Source organism: Abrus precatorius, unplaced genomic scaffold, assembly GCF_003935025.1.
Source record: "Abrus precatorius isolate BTA unplaced genomic scaffold, Abrus_2018 Scaffold3, whole genome shotgun sequence".
Taxonomy (NCBI): Eukaryota; Viridiplantae; Streptophyta; class Magnoliopsida; order Fabales; family Fabaceae; genus Abrus; species Abrus precatorius.
In genome coordinates this window covers 9943746-9964693 of record NW_020874373.1, presented here as the reverse complement: position 1 = coordinate 9964693, position 20948 = coordinate 9943746, and the positions used below count along the sequence as shown (strand labels likewise).

At 33.6% G+C, this 20948-nt stretch overlaps 1 protein-coding gene across 2 annotated transcripts; it reads left to right on the top strand.

Annotated features, from left to right (window-relative positions):
* The first annotated feature begins 918 nt into the window (after positions 1-918).
* Positions 919-19238, top strand: LOC113860685 (TBCC domain-containing protein 1-like). 2 transcript variants are annotated; one of them, XM_027493167.1, is made up of 9 exons: positions 919-1539; positions 1874-2014; positions 3862-4245; positions 5841-5945; positions 7274-7414; positions 9326-9529; positions 9751-9843; positions 9954-10065; positions 10889-11369. In XM_027493167.1, exons 1-9 carry the CDS (start codon positions 1063-1065, stop codon positions 10930-10932), a joined length of 1701 nt encoding a protein of 566 aa, XP_027348968.1. In that variant the 5' UTR covers positions 919-1062; the 3' UTR covers positions 10933-11369. The 2 variants fall into 2 exon arrangements, with proteins under 2 accessions (XP_027348968.1, XP_027348967.1); XM_027493166.1 differs by lacking the exons at positions 9326-9529; positions 9751-9843; positions 9954-10065; positions 10889-11369 and adding exons at positions 16767-16970; positions 17596-17688; positions 17817-17928; positions 18838-19238 and having other exon boundaries at positions 1050-1539.
* The last annotated feature ends 1710 nt before the right edge of the window (positions 19239-20948 follow it).

Here is a 20948-nt window from a genome sequence, read left to right as displayed (position 1 = left end):
GCGACAATATCTTAATTAATCATGTTATTATTAGAGATTTAGATATGTTAATTTTAGAAAATAGCTTAATGTTAAAAATAAAATTTTTTACTACAAAAAATTAAAAAATAATATATATGCGCACTTACTTAAAATATTTTTTTTAAAAATTTAAAATAAATAAATAATACAGACACTATGATGATATGATAAAACATATATATAAATTTTAATAATTTTAATAAATAAAATACAATTATCTAAGTAATTTGAAATACATTACTACAATAGAATCTTCAAATAGAGCTGCAATAATTAAGTATGCATAGTGTGGTTTTTTGAGTGTGAGATATAGTTAGAATTACTCAAGAGCTATTCATGTCAAGTTTATAAAATTTAAATTTTAACTTATTTAAATATTAAATCTAATCTAATTTAATTTAATTAAATAAACAAGTTTATTGAATATTTAATGAGATAATGTTGAATAATTTATAAATAATTCCATTTATTTAGACGATCACGATGATAATAAAAGTAATTATTATGTTAATGTTAAGATAAATTTTTAATGGATGAAAACAGTTAAATTTTATATACTTTTATTTGATAAATTTGAAAAAAATTATGACTAGTAATTTTAACCAATCGTCTCGAAAGGTATAAAAGTAATAATAATAAAAAATATAAGAGTTAATTTTTAATTCGATTTTAAAATCAATTAAACCCAATTTAAAAAAAAAATTTAATTTTTAATTTTGTAGAGATAACTCGTTCAACTATTTTTTTTTTGTTTTCTGAAAGGCCTACAAAATGGACTTCCCATCCATTCCATATTGGATTGGACCAAATGATCCATCTCAAGCAGTAACGATTCGGTGCCACAGCAGGGCAAGAGAAGTAGTGCCTTAAAGTACAAATGCATTTAAATCCAATCTAGGGAGTCAAAAGCCTTAACTATATGGTCACTATTCATCGCAACCAATAAGAAAACGCTACCCCCACCCGAACACACCCGCATCTCTCTCTTCCCCCTCAACTTGTTTCCTGATTCAAAGATCTGTCTCGTATGATTCTCTGGCCATGGCGGAACCAACGGAACCATGCACGTCTTCTTCATTGGGGAGGGACCCAAGCACCGTGATTCACCCAAGACGCGAGCCCTTCGAGCACGGCCTCTTGCCAATCCCACGCCTCATCTTCTCCGGCCCCACGCAAACCCTAATTCCGTTGAAGCAGAAACTACTAGAATTATCCTCCAACCACCGAGTCAACTCCGAGGCCATCTCCGAGTCGTTGCAGATCTCCATTGAGCACGCCAGACTCGTCCTCACTACCCTTGCCTCGGTTCTGCACTCCGATTCTGAACCTCTCGTCTCTGCCAAGCTCGACGAAATCGACGCCGTCGGCGCCGATGTCCATGATCTGGTTTTGTTCCTCTATATTCAATCCTACAAGAGGCTCCTGCCGCGGACGCACAAGGACTCCGTCGCCGTCGCCGATGTCTGGCCTTCAACTTCAGCCTTCGATGGCTACTTATCCGCTCTGTCGCCGCTTCAGGTGAACTCTCCATTTTCTTTGGTTCCTTCCATTCTCTGTCACGCAAGTCGATGTGTTATTCGCGCCGTTAGGCTCAGATATGTTGTTCTGGACTTATGCATTGCATAGTTCCTGTAATATTGGATTAATTTCTTGTGGTTACTTTCAAATTCAAACCCTCAGATTAGCTTTTTTAGCTAGCTTTTGTTCCTTTTTCTTTCTGATTAGGTTTAGGTGTTCGATATGATTCTATATGATTTCCGTGTTAAGCTGCTGACAATTTTGTTTCCACTTTCCAGTAATACTATTGATTAGATACTAAATGGTGTTGATTCTGGTGTTGAATGTAATGCAGCTTGTGCGCAGCAACACTAGGCGGTTCATGCCATCGCAGGCTGATGAAGAGGTACATCAGTTATCATATCTGCAAAAGCACTTGGCTAACATCCTGTCCCTTCTAGCTGAGCCTGCAGAGGGGGAAGGGGAAGAATCTCTGGTTTGTTTATTTATTGTTTGCTACCTATGGGTTGTTTCTGATTTTGACTGCAATATATTATTTCTTGTATTCTCAGTAAAATACTTGGTGACTTGGCTATTGCCGTACAGCTGCATTATATATTCTTTTTCTAAAAGAATGATGTGAAAAACAAAGAACGAAGAGCTAGAAAATCTCATATTTTCCTTCATATATATAATGAAGGTACGATAGCATTTATATACATGCTTAGTCAGAACTCGATACCACTACTCAGCCTTTTATATTATTATCAAAACTATCAGGTTCCAACCAAATTTGTTACGACTGAAATAGGTAAAAGTGTAAAACAGAAACGGTTACGTGGCAGTTGCTGTAGATTGGAGTCTTCATGAGCTTAGACTTTTAATGTTTAGGATCCATTCTTGTAATTCGTATGCTGTTTTGGTGACATCCTCTGCAAACTGTAAAGACTAAAGATTGATCTTGCAAAATGATGCTATTTATTGCTTGGTCATATTACTCCTGTCAATGTACTAGTAAGCAAATTTTTTATCTCCTGCAAAGAGCTAGAAACACACTCCCTCTAGCACAATCATTTATTGGCCGAGATTTATTGAAAAATGTAAAAGTATGAGAGAGAATCATTAAATGAGGTGTGAGACCCGTATGATTTTTATGATTTCTAATAAATTTTTACTAATAAGGAAGAGTTTGTTTGAAAGAGTGTCTTAGATAGCGTTTTGCTAGCATTTTTCTACATTGAATGTATCAGCTGACAGCTGTTAAGATTTAGGAGAAGATAAGTACCCTTCAGTGTCTCTTTCCAGAATGATTGCAACTTTTTATTCTGATTTTGTGACATATAGTTAGCATTGCAATATCCTTGCGGAGAGCAGAAAACATAATTCTATAGTATGTCTCATTTTGAATTGATTTGATTGAGACATTCGGGGGGAGGGTGTTCATGTATGATAAGAATCTCATGCAAGTGCTGCTATGTTTGGATGGAAATCTTGTGTGCAATTCATAGTTATTTTTAAGACTCAAAAACAATTTAGCGTTGACCTGTTTGTCTTTAAGAATAAGGCTGAGGTTGTGATCTTCTCAGTGAGCTATGGTCCATTTGATTATGGATGTGGTGACTGACAATTTGTGCTAATAATGAATAAAATCAAGTCTGTTAATTTATGTACAAGTCATGCACTAGAGAGAGGTAATGTGACTGGACTGATCATATGGACAAGCAAGATTTTTCTTAAGGCGGTGGATGAAAACAGGCAAGGTGATCGTTGACCAATTCTTCATCCTTGTTTGGAATTGGGAGGGACAACTTTGATTTTAATTTGATTAGGATGTTAGCCATCTATTCTTTGTTGTTGATGCCAACTTCTCTTGATGCTAATGCCAGCTGCCTATTCCCCTCACTTCTGTACTCTAATTAGTTGATTCATCATTCTCATTCATTTAGCAATACATATACTTGGCTATCATTACTCATTAGTAATTAGTATTTAATAATCATGGTAATGGAAGGATATTCCACAGTTACAGTTAAATTTACTTTCTCTTATTCACTGAGGCATCGCGTACGACATAGTTAAACATAGTACCACATTTTCATTAGGGCATAATATATTGTTTTAGGTAGTAGTAGATTCCAATTTATTTATTTTTTTCCCTCCAAAGTGAAATTGACTTTGTAGCCTAAGATCGTGTAGTTTCTTACAAGAAGGAAAGTATAAGGAGTTTTTAAAATTTTTATTGTCTTTGATTAAACGTTTCATTGCAGCAATTTATTTTTTATTGAATCAAATTTTATGTTTTCCTTTTCGTATGTAGTCCTAATACTATTTTTTATTTGATAGGTTTTAACCATGGATAGATTTGAGCATCTTGGGTTTCTAATTCAGTTTGGTGATAAGGGATCTGAAGGAAATTCTTTGAGTCAATCTTCTCCCTTTTTTGCAAACTCAGACCCTGACATGCCTGCTGTTCCAGTTCCTGCTACACAAATTCATGATTGGCTTCTGCAGAATATAGCTGCTGCTTTGGAATATATTTCTGAACGGACTTCTTCAAAGGAAAATGGCCCAGCTAGTGCCTCTGATCAGGATGTTACTATGACTGATGCATGCACTGTCTCAGTCAATAAGGTCTCAGCTAGTAGTAGAGGTGCAAGTTTCGTTGAAGGGATCTCTAAATCGTCTTATGTAAAGCATGCACCTGACATTAAAGGTTCCTCTGTTAAGGTTTGTTTCTTACATATCTTCTTTCCTGATATTTGTCCATTTTTTCAAGTATAGCACTGTTTGCATTTTATATTTTAACTTTTTGTATTTTGTTGAAGCTATTGATCCTAAGTAGCCTTCTAACCCTTAATACTATTTTTTCTTACAAGGCCGCTAATAAATGTGGTAATATGTTGGATTTATAGGGGTGATTTAACTTTTAAGACAGTTATTTGATGGGGAAGAGGGTATTTTAGAGGGGAAATCTGAATGAAAAGGCTTTCTTATTTTGTTGGATATTATGCAGAAAATCCTTATATATAGTTATAGATTCTTAAATGATTGAGTGGGGACTAATTCCTTGGCTAAAGAGTTCATGTCCCTTTGTACATGAATCTACTATTTCCTATGTACATTAAGAGTTGTTATTTCCAACATATTCCTGATAGGCATCTTTGTCTAAATGAGTAGCTATTTTACTCTTAATATTCCAACTTGACATAATAAAATGCCTAATGTTTGCTTTAGGGTATTATTCACCAGCAATTTTTGGCCTAAAAGTTTGAACTTTGGAACTGCTTGATTTTTGTCTGCTAAATGTCTGAACAAGTTTTGTGCTTGTACATGCAGATTTACACTTGTTTGTTATGATAGGAATTGGCACGAAAGAGAACACATTTTTTTAATGTATTTTCCATTGTTGGAATGATCAAGAAATATATGAGAAGAAACAAAATGTGGGACCCACATTAAATCTTTTCTTTCCACTATATCCAGGAAAATAAGAGAGAAGAGCAATATTTTTTCCTTTTTATCCTTGTATCTAAAAATTATATTTTTCATTTTTAGTTTATAATTTTCTAATGAGGCGCATTAATGTCTTCATGTGAAAATATCACTTTTCTTTCCCTTCACTTCCTTTTACATTTTTCTTATACCAAACAACTTAAAAATCTCTTATTTTCTGACCACTTTCTTTTGATTCTCTCTCAAATTTCTCTCTCAAACCAAGCAAAGCGTTAGGTTCATGATTTGAACATTCTTCAGGATACCTGATGTATTATCAAGCAGTGTTGGTCATCATTGCTGCCTTGTCTTGCACAGATCTAGTTGTTAGTATGCATTAAGACTTGTACCTTGTATAGTGTATGAAAAGGTGTTTTATTGTTACAATTTGAATCAAATGAATTTTTCAACATCCTTTTAAACTTAATTATCTATAACAGATATTAGGTCATATAACTTGAAAGCTTTAAAGTGAGAATTTTTTTGTTATCAATCATCTGTTCTACTGGATGTTATTCGAGAAAGGCCTTCAGAGCTTAAATTAGGGTGAATGCCTATATAGCCAATGCATAGGCATACTTGAAAAAGATTGAGATAAAATAATTAATGTCAACAGATAAGTTTGTGTTAGGTGAGTTTGGTTTTTCACGACGAGTTAGGTTTTGAGCATTCCTACTAATGGCTTAAGCTTTTTGAACCATTAGTTCCCTAAAAAGAGATGTCATGCTAGCTAATATTTAAAGTTTTGTTGAGTGCTGAAGCACTAAATATTATTTTTTCTGCTCTCAATCAGCATTTTATAGATTTTAAAATGTGTTTGATCATTGCAGGTTCTAAATTGCCATGAGTCTGCCATCTACATCTTAGCACCTTTGAGATTTGCCACTGTGTATGGATGTTCAGATGCAACAATAGTTCTAGGAGCAGTTGGGAAGGTAATAACTAGTAGCTTTATGTCCTGCTTTGAAAAGGAGCATAATGAGTCCATTCATATCATATATCAGAATCAAATATGGAGTTTGTTTTCCTATCAGAAGCGGAAAACAATATTTTCATTTTAAATGTTAAGGTGACATACAATATGATACTGATATCTTAGCTGTCCCATGGGCTTCAAATGAATGAGATTTCCTTAGGAATTAAAGTTCTAATAGATAAGGAGGATGAAACTAACTCTTTCTATTAGATATTGCCTTACTAATGTAACCTGAAATATCATCAATTCCTGAGGAATACTCAACATTGTAACCACCATATGCCTAGGTTAAGGTGACTGTAGCTACCATTGTATTGCACAATTTGGGAAATTATTATTTTTCTTTCCATTTATTCATGCACTGCTGATTGGTTAACAAGAAGATACTCATGATATGAGGAAATATACACTGGGACTTGAAGAATATATAAGGTTCCTCATTTAAATAATCTTTTTCATACATTTATGGATCCTACTATTTTTCTCAAAGGAAGAATCTTAGCCTTGTCATGGACTCATGTTTGTGAGTCCTATATGAAGTGACAAACTCTGTTCTGTGAAATTATTCGAAGGAGAGTGAAATTAATGGTTAAGAATGAGAAAAAAAAGGGGGAATTGAAGAGATGTCAAGATGCCAAATATTGAATGTGCGAAAGTAGTGACTTCCAACTCTCTTCCTGGTGGGGGATGATAGTTGCTGCCTAAAGTCCTAAACATGTATGAATGCATTAGTTTCTTGTGCAACTGTTGGTTTGTCACAATAAAAGGAATATTTTTTCAGTTGTTATTGCTTATGTGAATATATGCTTTGTGAACAGACCTTCAAGGTGTATGAGAAGTGCAAGAAATAATGATTACGGATTCATCCCTGCACTTATGCATGTACTGTAACAGTAATTTGTTACTAGTCTGTTGCATTAAAACCATTCCATTTTGATGATTTTTGCCTATACTGATTGTCATCCATTGAACACCTTTTAACAATGTGTTTTTAGGTTCCGGTTTATTTTTTATTTTTATATCTTTTTTAGCTCTTGGATGGTTCACCCTTTTAAATTCACTTTCCTGCATTTCAAAGAACTTTTTTTTAAAAAGATATAATCAAATTATTTACTCATCATACTAAAAATTGTTGCTTATCATATGCATATGCAAGCTGTCTACGTTGGGTAAGACTTGGTAACTGGGAGGCATTTTACTGATCTTTTGGTTACCATTAGTGTTAGAATAGCTGGTGCTTAATTTTGACAGAAGGAAGTTGATGTCTGCATACTTTTTCTTTGACAGGCTGTGAGAGTGGAACACTGTGAACGGGTTCATGTAATTGTAGCAACAAAACGTATTTGTATTGCTAACTGTCGTGAATGTGTTTTCTTTTTGGGAGTGAACCAGCAACCTCTTATTATTGGTGATAACCATAAACTGCAGGTGAGCTTCTTCATTCACTGTTGCATGATTTATGAAGTTGGTCCTCTGCCTTTCCAGGTTGTCTGTTACATGAGAATGTAACTATGAAATTTGGGAATTACGTATAGGCTTCATATGAGATGCTTCTACAGAAAATACAAACAGATTAATTTGTGATATATCCTATGGGCTTATCTGATATGACTTGGCACAACATAAATCTAACACCTCAAAACATGTATGAAGGACAAACACTCGTGGGCATGATACCTATGCAACATGTGTTAGACACTCCTCACTTGGTGTTCAGTTTATTTTTTTATTTTCAGACACATGAACTGACACTTGTAATCAACTTGGACGTTTTAGTTGGCACTTCCATTTGGATAGACACTTTAAGCACACTAGTATTATTATTATTATTATTATTATTATTTTACATTTAGAAAAGTTAGCATTTAATTTGGTGTAAAATATGAAAAATAATGCCTCAATATTATTCTGTAAAGCCATTATAATAGAAGAAATTGTAAAACTAGCAAGTTATTTTGAGAACATGAACATATCTTTCTTGCAAGTTTTAATTCATGATCTAGTTTTTTTTGGTAGAGACAAAATGTTTAATCTATGTGACTCTATCACAGGAAGAAAGTGAATATGCAAATCTTGTTTATTAATATAGATCAAATGTTATGTACTTATGTTGCTCATTTAATTTCATTTGAGTCTGTCTATATATATATATATATATATATATATATATACATATATATAGTCTACCAAATTCTATATAATTAAAAAATCATTCGATACTTCATCAATAAACTTTATGTAAATGTGTAATAAACTTTTCAAGATATTTGTAAATGTCAACTATAAGATTATATATTTTGAAATGTTCAATTTATCTACCATTTAACATCCATGATCATCGATATTATATCGCATAATTTAACGTTTGAAATTCTCTAATTTGTACTGTAGAAAAAATTATCATTACCTTAGCACGTGTATGTATATGTGTGGTGTCCTGGTATCCTATATTTTGGACATTTGTTGTGTTGGAGTCCATGTATCATAGGTTAATACTACCACTTCTTGGTTATCAAGAAATTATAACTTACAGCATTTTGAATGTTTTTGTATTACTGCTTATATAGTTTCCAGAGTTAGTGTTGGTGGGATTTTAACGTTCTGATATCTTAAACATTGGGAAGTCATTTATCCTTACTTATTACTAAAGTTTTTTCTTTAAGATGTCAAAAAGAGTTAATAAAATCCCTGCAAATATTAGATAACTGCTTGAAATTACTAGTACTATTAAATCACATGACTGTGACACATGAATGGATACAAATATATGGATTGTAAGGAGGTGTACTTTGAGCTTGTTTATGGACATATTTTGTAGGTAAATTGGCATGTGCCTGAGCTTCTGTGTTGATCCAACTATATCTATATTACTTACTGGTATATATTGTTATGGTGTTTTGATTATTAAATTTTAAAATTCAGGGTACACACAGTCTATGACATGTATGTTATTGATAAGGTGTGGTTAATAAAAATAGAGGAAAGGACAAAAAAGGTTAACTCCGTTAATTAAGCTTTTTGCTTTGAAATGGATAAACCCTTAAAAGTCTTTTAGGATTAGAATATTTGGTGCTTTGCAAAAAGGAGCATATGAGTTTGTCTTCATAATCTAGTATCGGATAACTTTATTAGTCATTTAGATCACTACAATGTGGTATTTGGTTTATAAGGAAAAAATATGGTCTGTGGCATATTACAAAGGTCTATTTTTCTCAATCACATTTATGCTTCTTCCAGTGATTCTATCTTCTTAAAAGGAATGTATATTTTTGTTTAAAATCCTCACTGTTCTCAGTTGGATTCATGGTTTGAAATCATTCTCCCTCTTAATATTAACAGGTGGCTCCATATAATACTTTTTACACTCAATTGGAGGAGCATATGAATGAGGTTGGAATTGTACCCACAGTTAACCGGTGGGATGAACCTCTAGCATTGGGCATGGTTGATCCCCATGATTCATTATCTCATCCAGCGGGTGTGTCTGATGTTCAAGCTGAGTCTGCTACTCGAGTGGACCCTGATCAGTTCATTAATTTTGTGGTATGAATGTTGTTCTTTAACTCTGACTTATATAGGAAATTGCAGTTTTATATTTTAAATACAGTCACATTTAGTGGATTTTGAGTTGTTCATTATTAGCTGGTGTCTTGTGTGTTTTGCTTTGTAAATTTTTGGATATATAGAATGTTCAAGCTGTATATTTCTTTCTTCTTCATTTAGTTACATTTTTTTTTCTTTCTGCCCGTATTGTGGTCATGCAGATACCAAATTTGCTTGGAGGAGAGTCTACTGGGTCAACGAAAGACAACCCATTCAAATTACCAGATGCTTATGTGGCATCTCAGCAAAAAAATGTATGCAAAGTATTAATTAATTAATATAATGATTGGATTTTCAAAATATTTTGGTAATAAAACCTTAAAAAGCTGTATTTTAAGTCAATTATGTCTTTTTGTCTCTACAGCAAAAAAATTTAGGGGAGATAAGGCAACTCCTACGAGAAGCACCTTTAGATGAAAGTCGTAAGCGAGAATTGTCATCTGCACTCCATGTGTATTTCAAAGACTGGTTATATGGTAACTGTCATTATTCTGTCTTCCCTTTAAGCAATTCTTTTTTTGAGCTTGAAGTTGAAACTTGGACTTATTTTGTACGAAGCTTGTTATTTCTGTGCAAATGTTTTGTGGAGATCTATGTACCCTTTATTGTGAAACCTTCGACAATACTGACCGTTGAATTCCATATTGAGTTTGGTTCCACAACAGTCAATATTACTGCCCAGTGCATGGTACCATAAGAATTTTCCACCCCCGACCACACACCCACACACCAATGGAATATGGTACTAGCCTTTTGGTTTGTCTTCCTGTGTTTTGGATGGGAAATTGTCTCATGGGATTCACAAGTCATGAGCTTTTTTTTTAAGTCATAATCAAGTGACACACTATGTTTTCCAATTTGTATATTATCTTATATTTAAATGGCCATAGCATTGAGCAATCTTCATTGTCAATGTTTTATTATCTATTAAGTAAAATCTGGCTTTTGATGGATTTTAATTTTCCTGTATGAAGAGACACCCACAACCAGTTGTCAAGATTGAGCGAGAATCACCATCTACATTCCCCCAATTTTAAGTTTACATTCATTCATGTTTATAACATATGATAAAAGGTTTCAGATATTTTATACAGAATATTTTCTCAATGCTAGCTGCTGATGGGAGATAGTTTGAGGGAAGAGATAAATGTTAATGCTTAAGACAAACCTAAATTAGTCTCTATCGGAAGGCAATTTGAGCTGTGTATTGTAAAAGGAGGAGTTTGGTGTAGAGCTGGCTGCTCGATTGTTTCAAGAAGTTAAGCAACGATGCTAATGATTTGTTATTTGTTGTGGCAGCTTCCGGAAACATTCGTCAGCTCTATTGTCTACAAGGCGATTGATCTTTGTCAGACAATGCAACGACACAGTTAATGATGATACAGGACCAAGGTTTCTGGTTTCCTTTTTGATCTTCCTCTTGCCAATTCTATTGGCCAAATAGGTAGCTGAGAGCAGATGACGGGATTTAGAGTGCCCACCTATTTATGCCGTGACATCACCGGTGCACAGAATCGAATCAAAAATACAGTTGATGATCTGATTGTAATATTTTTTTTTGTGAAAATAATTACTGTAATATTTTGTTAGCCTAAATTAATGGCCTTTCTGATAAAATTTCACCACTGCATGTCTTCTAACTTTGAGTTTTCCATTTATTTAAACTTTGGTTTATGATGTTGACTGCGATACATTATATGTGATGCTTTCAATGCAAAACTTGGCATATGAGATCTATTCTTCTAATTAATACGATATGATGTTTTGGGAGATGTTACATACAAACCTGAAAGAGATCGAGTGTCATGAAAGTAGTTTTGCATCATTTATTGTATACTTTTTTTGGTATACAACTGTTTCTTCCAAAGTTTTGTCTTGTAAGATGACCTTTTTTGATAAAATTTCACCACTACATGTCTTACAACTTCGAGTTTTTCATTTATTTAAACTTCCCGAGAATTATTGCTGTTTACTTGATCTTGCCTTTGTACTTGATCTGGCTACTACATCTTGTTTTTTGCTCCTCCATGTCACCAAGTTTTCCCCTAGAAACATACAATACCCTAAAGTGGATCTCCTATCAATAATTGATCCAGCATAGTCTGCATTTGTGTATGCGTCCATTAATAACTCACCTTCTCTCTTAAATAGCAATCCCTTTCCTAGGTTGCCTTTTAAATATTAAAGAATTCTATTTACAGCTAGTAGGTATTTCTCTCGAGGATCATGCAGGAACTGACTAACTACACTGACAACATAGGTTATGTTAGGTCGAGTGTGGGATAAATAAATGAGTTTTCTGACAAGTCTCTGATACTGGACTTTATCAACTACTGAACTCTCTTCTTCGCTTCCAATTCAGTGGTTCTGCTCAATGAGAGTTTCAACATTTTTGCACCTAACTTGCCTGTTTCTTTTAGGAGATCAAGGACATATTTCCTTTGAGATAAAGATGCCTAGTTTTGAATAAGCAACTTCAATCCCTAGGAAGTATTTCAGTCTTTCGAGATTTTTTAACTCAAATTGAGCTGATAATTTTTTCTTTAACACCTGTTTTTCACCATCATCATTACCTGTAATAATCATATCATTTACACATACCAAAAATAGCGTTAGTTTACCACCATGTGAATGTTTTATAAAGAGAGTATGATCACCTTGGCTTTGCATATATCCCATGGAAATCATAGCTTGAGAGAACCTTCTAAACCAGGTATGAGGAGATTGCTTGAGTCCATAAATCGCCTTCCTTAATCTGCACACCTTGTCTCCTTTGGAATCATATCAAGATGGTATTTCCATGTATACTTGTTCTTCTAATTCTCTATGTAAAAAGACATTTTTTACCTTAAATTGATTTAACTCCCATCCGAATTGGGCTGCCAAAGAAAAGATAACTTTTACTATGTTTATCTTTGTCACCAGAGCAAAAGTCTCTTCATAGTTAACTCTATACGTCTGAGTATATCCTTTAGCAATAAGTCTTATCTTGTATCTTTCAGTGGAACCATTAGATCTATATTTCAGAATATAAACCCATTTGCACCTTACTGCCTTTTTGTTTTTGGGGCTTTCAACAATCTGTCAAGTCTCATTTTTCTCCAGAGCATGCATCTCTTCATTCATGGCTTGAATCTAGTTCTCATCTTTTAATGCTTCATGTACTTATGTGGGGATCTGGATAGAGTTAATAGTTGAAAGAAAACTCAAGTGCTGAATGGAAAGGTGTTTAGTAGACACCAATTGGGAAATAGGGTACTTGAAACAAGACCTTTTTTCTTTTCTCAAGGAAATGGGTAAATCATTAGAATTACCTATACTTTCCTTTGGTTTGGACGGTTGGACTTGCTGTAGGACTAGGTCGGGTTTCTTTCGTCTTTGGTAAACCAATATTGGAGTGGATGTTGGTTTCTCAATAGGAGCATATGTTGATGTCTCAATAGTGTTGTCTAGTGTGGGTGCCAAATCCTGCACAGTTAAAGTGATAAAAGGACGACCATTTGAAAACTCAAGACACTCAGACTTAGACTCAGGTTCCAACACATTCTCCTCCTGAAGCTAAGAACTAGAGTAGAAAGGTGTAGTTTTATGAAAAGTGACATCCATAGAAGTATAGACACGATGACTAGAAGGATGATAACACTTGTAACTTTTTTGGTCAGCTGGATAACCAATAAAGACACACTTAAAGCTCGAGGATCTAATTTTCCATGATGTTGCCTATGGATATGAACAAAGACAGTGCATCCAAAAACACGACACTCTAGACTACTCATAATAGGAACAAAAGGGAAGAAAGAGGACATAACTTGAATAAGACTGACTACATCGAGAACACGAGTGGGTAACCTATTTATCAAATATACAGCTGTCAAGACTGTTTCTCTCCAATAAAATTGAGGAACGAATATTTGGAAAAGAAGTGCTCTGGCAACTTCTTGCAAATGAAAGTTTTTTTCTCTCTGCAATCCCATTTTGCTGTGGGTGTCAACACATGTCAATCCATGAAAAACACCATTCTTTTTTCAAAAAATCGGAGAAGGATTGGTTCACATATTCTCTTCCATTATTAGAACGTAGTCGTTTTATTGTTTTTCCAAACTGAGTTTGAATCATATGAAAAAAATTCTGAAAAAGTTGTACAACTTTAGTTTTATCCTTTGTCAAATATATCCATGTTACTCGAGAGCAATCATCAATAAAAGAAACAAACCATTTTGCACCAGAAATATTAGACATAGAAACAGGTCCCCACACATCAGAATGAACAAGGTCAAATGGCTCAATACTTTTGTTATTTGTTATTATTATTCAGAAAGGTTGCACGATGATGTTATCATAATTAAAAGACTCAATGGATTGTTTTAAAAATAAAAAAGGATACTAAGAATACTAAATGGCGATGACCTAGACGCTTGTGTTGAAGCCAAATTTGAGATGTTATAGAATCTGAACTCATTTGAAGGCAAGATTGTGGCACCATTTGTCTTCTATTCTTCTTTATTCCCATGATCTGTAGATAATATAACCCACCCTATTTCTTAGCAGTTCCAATCGTCCTCCCTGTGGTAAGATCCTGAAAGACACAATGGGAAGGGAAAAAGGTTACTTTACACTTCAAATCTCGAGTGAGTTTTTGGATAAAAACTAGATTATTAGATAGTTAAGGAACGTGTAACACATTATGAAGAGGTAAATAAGGATTGAGGGAAATGGTACCACTCCCAACAACTAGGGTATGGGACTCATTAGCAACAGTAATGTGTTGGTTGGTAAATGAGTTAGAGTGGGTGAAGAAATAGGAATGATGGGGTGTCATATGGTCAATAGCACCAGAATCAACTATCCAAAGATCCTCAGGCATAGTACCAGAAACATTAAAAGGAAAGATCCTAGAATTCTTACCGGTCATTGCAAGAGAGCAAGTACTAGATTGCTTACTGAGAGACTCCATGAGGTTTTTCAAGCGCTCCACCTTAGCTTTTAATGCAGGACCTCCTCTGCAGTAGGCTAAGTTGATTGATCTTTGTTTGCATCCTCCACATCATATACTGCTTGATAAGCCTGTCTTTGTGCATGACCTTTAAATCCACCTAAGCAATTGAGCACCTTCTCCTTCCCATGAAGTTTGAAACGTATCCTTGGTTTGGCGACTCTTTTTGCAATAAGAGCACCAATGGTCCTCCCTCTTGTTGGCTGTAAAATTTCCAATTTTGGAAATCTTGCTGGATGTCAAGGCAAAGCTTTTAGCGGGTCTCTCATTCATCATAATCATCCTCCTATTCTCTTCGCCTCGAACAATGAAGAATGTCTCGGAAAGTGATGGGAGCTTTTCCTTTTCGAGAATCTAAGCCCAGATTGGACCATATTCATGATTAAGTATCCTGAAAATTTGAGACCTCTGAGTAGACTATGACACGGTGGCAACATCCTTGCTGTTCTCCAATTTCAAATTTTCGTGTTGATCTAATTCCACCCACAAACCATTTAGGTGCTCATAGTAATCAGTTATCGAGAGAGAATCTTGTTTAGCACTAAAGATTCTACTTTCTAACTCATAACAAGTGGAAATGTCCTGCTTCATCGAGTCTGTTTGACGAAGACTATCCCATATCTTGAGTTGTGGAAAAGAACACAAAATTTCGGCTGATCTTCGGCACCATAGTACCCCACAACCATGTCATAATGAGAGAGTCCTCATCATCCCATGCCTCAAAGTGTGGGTCTTTTATAGTAGGAGCATCCCCTTCAATATGGTTCAACCTTTTTCGACCCTTTAATGTCCTCCGAATAAATTGTGTCCACATAAGATAGTTTCAACCATTGAGTCGGTTAGCCGAAGTTAATGCTGGAAGATCGTTCTAGGTCAAAGGTACCAAATTAGCAGGTTTGGACAGTTGGGTGACTTCTGGAGTTTCTATTGCAGCCATCACGATGGAGCAAACTACAAAAAAAAAAAAAAAAAAAAACACAACACATAATTCGTAGGATGCAACCTCAACAATAGCAGTTGTAGCAAAAAAAAAATAGAGAAAACCAACAAGATAGAAAGTGCAAGATCTAGCGAGTCTTCTGGTGTCAACAGCGTCAAATTCCATTTTCGACGGTGAACAGTGTTTCCGAGATCTGGTAAGTCTTCTGTTGTCAACAGCTCCAATTTCGATTATGAACAATGTTTTCGATGGTGAACAATGTCAAGATCAAAAAAAGGCACAACAAAGATGCGATGACCGCAATGAAGGCGGCTAAATAATTTTAGGGCGCAGACGTAGAGCCCCCAAGATCAGGAGCTCTGATACCAAGTTAAAATTTGGTATTCACAAATTATTGAATGAAGATTTCTCATTAATTTTCTAGTGTACAATGGTTCCCATTTATATAAGTATGGTAATTAATTCTATGCTAAAATCATGGATATCAATCATACCCAATTATGCTAATTACATAAATAAGAAAAGAGAGAAATTATACTAATTACATAAATAAGGAAAGAGAGAAAAATAGGAAAGGAAATCAGAATATTTTGCAACATATACCATTTTCTTTTTGGTTCCTGCTTATACAGTTTCCAGAGTTAGTGTCAGAGATGGCAGAATTTCAAAGAAATAATGTCTTAATCATTAAAATGTCATTTGGCATTGTTATTATCCTAAAAATGGAGGAAAGAATTAATAAAATAACTGAAAATATTGGGCAACTATATCTATTTTACTTTTTAGTTTTATTTGTCATTAAATACTGGTGTTTGGTTTTGCAAGTTATAAAACTCGGGGCACATGTACCATTGATTAGGTGGGGTTAATATAAGTAGAGAAAAAGGCCAAAAGGTTAACTCTGTTTTAAGTGATGAAATGAATAAACTCATAAAAGTTTTCTAAGATTAGTATATTTGATGCTGTGCAAGAGCAAGCATCTGAGTTATCTTCAAAATTTAGTAACAGATTTCTTAACAATTGTTTAAGATCTATGAAAATGCGGCATTTGATTTACGAAAAAAGGTATTATGATGTTTGGTCTGCGGCCTCGTACAAAATGTCTTTTTTTTTTTTTTCTTTTCACACTTTTGCTTCTTCTAGTTGTACTAGTTTCTTATAATGTATGTGTAGTTTTCTTTAAAATCCTCACTCTTTTCAACTGGATTCATTATGTGAAAGCTTTGTCCTCACAATGTTAACAGGTGGCTCCCTATAATACTTTTTACTCCCAATTGGAGGAGCACATGAATGAAGTTGGAATTGTGCCCACGGTGAACCGATGGGATGAAACCCTAGCATTGGGCATGATGGATCCCCATGATTCATTATCTCATCCAGCAGGTATCTCTGATGTTCAAGCTGAGTCTGCTATACGAGTGGACCCTGATCAGTTCACTAATTTTGTGGTATGGGTGTTATTTTTTTATTCTGACTTGTAGAGAAAGTGAATATTTTTATTTTGGTTAAATTAATTTGTAACTCCGCATACTATTTGGATAATTTTAAATGTCCCTATATTTTGGAAATTTTTAATTATCTCTTGATACTTTTAGATCACTTTTAATTGAGTCTGTGGCCACATTTTCGTTAGAGTTCTATCGAGTATAGAGATCTTATTGAAAATTTTGAAGTAGTTCAAGGACCAAGTCACTAGTTTAATTATTTAGCAAGTTGAAAATTTTCAAATAGTTCAAGGACCAAGTCACTAATTTAATTATTTAGCAAGTCCCTAAGCTGTTTTAAAATTTTTCACTTAGTCCCTTTACATAAAAGAACTCTGACATAAATGTGGTTAGAGACCCAATTAAATATGATTTAAAACTTCATAAACTTAATTACATACTTTTGATGTATAGGAACCTATAAATTAATTTAAACTTTTATTTTAATTAATGAATTTCAATATATTCACTATGGGCTGGCATCTTGTTTTTGTTTTGTAAGTTCTTAGGGATGAAGAATGTTCAAGGTTCATATTCCTTCTTTATTTGATCATATACTTTGTTTTTGGTCCATATTGTTGGCATGCAGATTCCAAGTTGGCTTGGAGGAGAGTCAAATGGATCTACGAAGGTCAACCCGTTCCCATTACCGGATGCTTATATGGCATCTCAGCATAAAAATGTATGTATGGTTGTAATATTTAATATATTAATGATTGAATTTCCAATTTTTTTGGTGATCAAACTTTAAAAAGCTGTATTTTAAGTGAATTATGCTTTAATTTGGATGAAATTGTATCTTCTCTGCAGCAAAATAATTTAGGGGAGATAAGGCAACTCTTACGAGAAGCAACTTTGAAAGACAGTCGTAAACGAGAATTGTCATCTGCACTCCATGTGTACTTCAAGGACTGGTTATACGGTAACTATCATTCTTTTCTATTATTAACTTTTATTCTAACATATTTTGAGTTTCACCTCTACAATGAACACTCTGTCTTCCTTCCCACTTAAGCAATTATTTTTTTTTGGTTTGTCCTTGAAGTTGAAACTTGGACTAATTAGATACTAAGCTGATGATTTCTCTGGCAAATGTTTTGTGGAGATTTTTCTGATACCTTTTTATTGTGGAACCTCGTACAATATTTTGACCACTGAATTCAATAGTGAATTTCATTAAACAATCACGCAATTGTCAATATTACTGCTATTGGGCATGAGCCATGGGTACCACAGAATTTTACACTTTTTAAAATTGATATGGGATTGCCGCGTTGGCCTTTTTTGTTGTGTCCTCCTGTGCTTGGTATGAGATATTGTTTAACGTCACAAACAAGTCATAATTAATCTATTTAAGTTTTAGTCAAGCAACTATAGTTTCTTATATTTAGTAAACTATATGATTGAGCAGTTTTCAATATCGAGGTTCCATTATTTATTAATTATCATATGACTGCTGATGAATTTAATTTTCTTCTGCGTGAAGGAACGCCTGCATCCAGTTGTACAGATTTAGCGTGAATCTCCTTTCTACGTTCCCCCAATTTAAGCATACATACATTCATTTTTATAACAAATAACATAGGTTTCAGATATTTTACACCGAATATTTTCTCAATGCTAGCTGCTGATGGGAGATAGTTAAGATAGAGGAGTTAATATTAATATTAATATTAATATATAAGGAAACCTAAGTTTGTCTCTATCAGCAGACAAACGATGAGCTGTGTATTTTATCCAAGGGAAAGTGTGGTATAGAGCTTGCTGCTGTAGTTTTTGTCAAGAGGAAGTTAAGCAGATGATGCTAATAATTTGTTTTCTATTGTGACAGCTTCCGGAAACATTCGTCAACTTTATTGTCTACAAGGCGATTGATATTTTGTCAGACGATACTGTGGCACAGTTAATGATGGTACAGGGCCGAGGTTTCTGGTTTCCTTTTTGAACTTCCTCTTCAATTCCTCTTGCCAATTCTATTGGCTCCATAGTTAGCTGAGATCAGATGACGTGAATTAGAGTGCACACCTATTATTTATGCCGTGACATCACCAGTGCACAGAATCGAACGAATACAGTTGCTAATCTGATTGTAATATTTTTTGTTTGTGAAAATAATTACTGTAATATTTTGTTTAGCCTAAATTAATGGCTTTTGTGAAAAATTCCACCTGCCAAAATCTAGTGTACCGCTTATCTTCCAACTTAAGAGTTTTTCCATTTAATTCAACTTTCCGGGAATGTCTATTGGATCCTCAAGCCATATGAATTCACTATGTAGCATCATGTATGATTCAAGCACGAATGAGTTGGGAACAGCTTTAGGCCAGTAAACGATGTAATTTTCGACTGATATATATCGGATTTCTGTATTTCTAAACTTAATAAGCAGTCATTGGGTTCCCGTATTTAGTAATACTGTCTGTTTCCACCATTATTTCCATTAAACCTGCAGGAGAGATGTAAATGTTGATTAGGGTTTAGAGTAATAGTAAGATGGAAGTGGCAGCATGGGAGTCGTTAGTTCATGACGTCGAAAAATCTCTTGGGCTTATATAAGATAATCTAAGTTGTTGCTATTAATTTATATTTAAAGTTAAGGTAAAATTTGCTGTTTTCTCACCTCGATTAAAACTAGAGACTTGTTACCACGATAAAAATGAAAGTTTTTTTTCAATTTTAATCTAAATTGTTTTTAATCATGAGATTGCTGAGGTTTGGACAGTAATTATTTATTTGGCTATAATTATGCATTAACTTACTAAAGTTGATTGCAATACCGTGCTCTAAAGTTAATCTAAAGCTATAAAAATGAACATTGCATTTCTTCTGAAAATTCTTAAGAATAAAATGTTACTTATATTATTAAGATATTTAAGAAAATTGCTAAGTGCCAAACTTAATTAGTAAATTAATTTGCTGTCGGCTTAACGTTGAACTTATGAGCACATATTTGAACAATTATTTTAATCTTTATTAAAGATTTATTTTTATATTTCAATTATCAAATTATAGAGTTTAATTTAATCGAATAAATAAATATTTCTAAATGAAATATTATATTCTCAAGTTATCACTAGGAATTTAATAATATATATACGCCTAAAGCAACTCCTATTTCGAATAGAATTTTGACAACATATTTGAACTTGGAGACTTTTTCACATCTTTTCAAAAGGATAAACAAATGTGGAGGTTAGAAGTGAAGTGAATCTAGTGGATCAGATAAAATCAAACAAATTATGAGTGTGCTTAGTTATTCCTATTATAAAAGAAATGGGTACATCCTGTGTGCTCTATGTATGCCTGACAACAAAATTGCAAGAACACCAACCAAGTATTTATATACTCGTTTTTTTTTTAAATATATTTTGGACATAAAATTAAAACTATTTTATTTCGGTGCCTGTGTTGTGAATATGAACTATCACAATCATATCATCGTATGAATGCCTCGATACCTTAGTGACGGCTAAATTGGTTAAAAAGCACATATGTCCAACTTTGTAATTTTAAATCAAGTTTTACTCGATTAATATTATGAATATTTAATCATAAATGAGACGAGAAAAAAAATAAAATAGAATAAAATAATATTGTTTGTTCTATTATTTGAATAATTTTATGACCGAATGTAAAAGAAAAGTCTCATTTCCTACCCTCAAGTTGAACGAGAAAAAAAAAAAGAAATATATCAGATGAAATGAAATGAAACATATTAATGAAACTTCATACAATTCTATCCTCTTCTAAATGATTTATTTATGAATTCTATTATGATATTATCATTCTATCTATTTTCCTCAATCCAAGCATAACCTTAAAGTGAAAAAACTACTTACAGAGAAAGTTCACAAGCATAATCATAAATTAAAAAATCAATAATTGAAATTATAATAAAGTTCAATCAAAGTAATACTTTCATAATAAAAACAATCATTTAGA